Source organism: Cryptotermes secundus, unplaced genomic scaffold, assembly GCF_002891405.2.
Source record: "Cryptotermes secundus unplaced genomic scaffold, Csec_1.0 scaffold2549, whole genome shotgun sequence".
Lineage (NCBI taxonomy): Eukaryota > Metazoa > Arthropoda > Insecta > Blattodea > Kalotermitidae > Cryptotermes > Cryptotermes secundus.
Window position 1 is genome coordinate 50,603 of NW_019724644.1, and position 3,756 is coordinate 54,358.

Sequence of the window (3,756 nt, forward strand, 5' to 3'; positions counted from 1 at the left end):
TATATATATATATATATGCACATACACATTGTGTCTGAAAAGTAATGAGACAGAAGTTCTTAAATGAGAAAGCTAGTGTTCAGAGAAATAATTTATCATGAAAGTTATTCAAAGTATTTCCCATTAAAGTCTCTACACTTGTTACACCTCTTTCAGTCATTGAAAGCATCCTGAAATTCCTCCAAACTTGTCTCTTTGATATGCTTGGTCACATTCCTTTTTTGGATCATATGAAATCATTTTTCTTTCATCTTCATTTTTTATTTCAGAAAAAGAAGAAAGTTATCAGCCAGAGCCACATGTGATGAATGGAGGGGGGGGGGGGATCTCAGTAACCTCATTTTGCAAAGTAAATCTCCAGGCAGTTGATGCAGTATATGTAGGTCATTGTCATGCAACAAAATTAAGTTTTTGTTTATTTGAAATTCTGGCCTGACAGATCAGATTCTTTGCAGCAATCATTCCTTCACTTCTAAATGAAACTGGGCATTTATGGACCATATTCCTTGTGAATAGTTCTTGAATGAGATCACATTAGTTTTCATACACACTGTGTATATGTTGTAACTCTATTGTAGGTGAACAGATTGGTGTGGCAGTAATGTTCTAAACTGTAGTTGGAATGTGCTTTTTTTTATTTAAATTCGCTTAGTAGGGGGTGGAGTCCAACTGGGTTCACTCGGCACTGTGGCCACTGATTGGCCTATTGTAGCCTGCCCCGGGTGATTATGATGATGGAGAATTTGGTGGAATGAAGAGTGGCAGGGGAAACTGAAGTACTCGGAGAAAACCCACCCCAGCGCCACTTTGTCCACCACAAATCCCACTTGACCAGACTCAGGATCGAACCCAGGCTGCCGTGGTTGGAAGCCAGCGACTAACCGCTTGAGCTATGGCGTGGCTCTGGAATGTGCTTGGTTTGAATCATGGCTGGGAAGTGAGCTATGCTGACAGGGTTTTCATGGTTTTCTTCAGTCTTCAGACAAATGCCAGGATAATATCTCAATTAGTCCACTCCTGCTTCCTTCCAAATCCTTTCCAGTTCATCTGTGAGAGTATCATATAATGTTATGTAGTGTAGCCACTGCCAACTTTGTTAAATAGGCCACAAAACCAAACAATTTATGTATACATCCTTACATGTTGTACTGTACACTCATNGGCCACAAAACCAAACAATTTATAGTTTATAAATTTATGTATACATCCTTACATGTTGTACTGTACACTCATATTCATGAGTATTCATTTTAGCATAATTTGAAACAAATGTAGCTGTGCCTCACATCTCAGAATAATACTAGGCTGTTGTACAATGAAAACATAGGGACATACATAAATTTAGAAACTAGTGATTGTTCTCTGGTCATTAGAAAATACACATATAATAGGAATGTGACAGTTAAGGAAATGACACTGTCATTTCACAGCTTAAGTGTTTACACTTTTTCAATATAATCACTGGCCATATGTATAACTGGTATAGTTTGTTGCAAAAAATGCCATCTGTAGACTGATGGTTCTGGATGTGCCACAAATGTAAGATGTGGTCAGTATGATACAGGTCTTACTTATTTGCTCATATAGTGTCTGAATGCTTCCTTTTTCCTTCTTTAAAATAAGTAACAAACATATATTGTACATATGTTTATAATTTTGAATCTGGAAAGCAATATTGACTGCAGTGTCCATCAAGTACTATTGTAGTTCTCAGATATTATTTTCTTTTCAGTTATTTCTGCAATGCTCACATTGTCTCTAGTCCTTGGGGCCCACAGGTACCGAACAACACATCTACATTGTTTGTGGAAACAAATGACAGTTACAGCTCTCACAAAGAGACATCCTTAGATAACACCAATGATGGACAAGAAGCACTATTTGGAGATCTCAGCTGCATGTCTGCAAATAAAGAAGGTTGATGTAGTCATATTCAAGAATATTGTTGTCTTTTGTGTGTTTTTGGATGGGCTGAACAAATATAGCCATGTATTTTCACTATGGCAAGTAAATATATCTTGGTTCACAAGTGAAAAATTTCGAGATAGTGCAGTCAGTACAGCGACTAGCTACAGGCTGGACGACCAAGGGGTCAGAGTTCGAGTCTCGGTAGGGGGAAGACTAAAAATTCGCTTAGTGGGGAGGTGGAGTCCAACTGGGTCCACTTGGCACGGCGGTCACTAATTGGCCTATTGTAGCCTGCCCTGGGTGATTATGATGATGGAGAATGTGGTGGAATGAAGATTGGCAGGGGAAACCGAAGTATTCGGAAAAAACCCGCCCCCCATGCCACTGTCCACCACAAATCCCACTTGACCAGACTTGGGATCAAACCCGGGCCACCGCGGTGGGAAGCCAGCGACTAACCGCTTGAGCTATGGCGCTGCCTGGGTCAAGACTAGCTCTGGGGTCCACCCAACCTCCTATCCAGTGGGTACTGGGCTGTAAAGCAGCTGGGACATGAAGCTGACTACTCACCTCAGCTAGTGCTGAGGTCAAAAAATGTTTATCTATACATCCATTCCTCCATATACCTTCATGGTGTAGTGTTTAATTAGTTAAGCACAGGGACATCTTTACCTTTTTTTCCCCCCTTGGCACTACAGCCCCAGTGGGCCTAGGCCTACCTCCATGAACTTCTCCGTTCACTTCGGTTTTTCTAGATCTTACACCTTCGGTAGGACTCCTTGGGTGGGTGATCAGCTCGTTGCAAGGCCTCTGCCTGTACACAAACACAGAAAAACGCACACACAAACTAAACATCCATGCCCTGAGTGGGATTCGAATCCACGATCCCGGTTTCCAAGCGAGCGAAGACAGTACATGCCTTAGACCACGCGGCTACAGTGACCGGCCATCTTTACCTTACCTATGTAAATACTGGGTTCCTGAACAAACTCAATTAATTTATTGATTAAAACTAAGAATTTCATTTTGTTTTGGATATACTGAGTTTGATTCAGAAACTGGCTGTTCTGTCAGGTTTTTATCATTTTCCTTATTCCCTCCAGGCAAATTCTGACATAGTATCTTAATGTAAATCTTGACCCCTTCCTTCTATATTCTTCCCAGTTCATCGTTTGCAGTCACCTTGCCATTTGATGCTAGTTAACTTAGAAGTTCAACAGATATTAAATAAACCATTATTGGTTAAGTCAGATTGCACATTGTCACGCAGGAAGAAACCACATTAAAATTTAAAGTTAAACTTTACTTGCATGCTTCAATTTTATTTGGCTTTGAGAAGATCCATTAAATGATATTTATTACAAGACTAACAGGGCAGTATACTGCGAATGCTGATGATTTTCATTTTGCATGTGCAACCTTAGATTCTGCTACTATTTTTTCTTGAAGTAACAGATAATTTTAAGTGTCTGCATCTTTTTCAGTTTAGCATAACAGAACTTCTGTGTTTAATATTTGCAGTTTCAACCCAGACTGCATTAACATTACCACTAGAATTACTACCAGATTTGGAAGCTGCTTTGAAACCATACTTCGCATCTGTAGAGGTAGGATTGGCTTTTCCATATACTGCATTTGTACCTTACTTCATGGAAGTGTGTGGTGAGACAGACTGAGTCAAAATATCTAATAAACATGATGGCACATTACTCAAAACTGTATTAGTTTGGAACAATAATGAAAGTGGAAGTACTGGTTTCCTTAGTAAAACTGCATATTTACCTGCATCTAGCCAGTGAGAGGTCAGAACCACTGCAGTGGTATGTTGAAATTCACAAAGATATGTAT

General features: G+C 39.8%; 1 protein-coding gene across 2 annotated transcripts in view; it reads left to right on the forward strand.

The window, feature by feature from the left end:
- The window catches only part of LOC111862627, a 15,506-nt gene extending 11,822 nt beyond the window's left edge, over window positions 1-3,684 (forward strand). Inside the window, exons 2-3 of one of the 2 annotated variants that reach the window (XR_002842462.2) lie at window positions 1,733-1,917; window positions 3,430-3,684. Coding sequence is in view for 1 of the 2 variants with exons in the window: in XM_023848146.2 (XP_023703914.1) it covers window positions 1,733-1,762 (30 nt within the window). In the remaining variant the exon portion in view is untranslated. Of the gene's footprint in view, window positions 1-1,732; window positions 1,918-3,429 lie in introns of those variants that run through there. The other variant, XM_023848146.2, reaches the window with a different exon arrangement.
- Window positions 3,685-3,756: the final 72 nt, after the last annotated feature.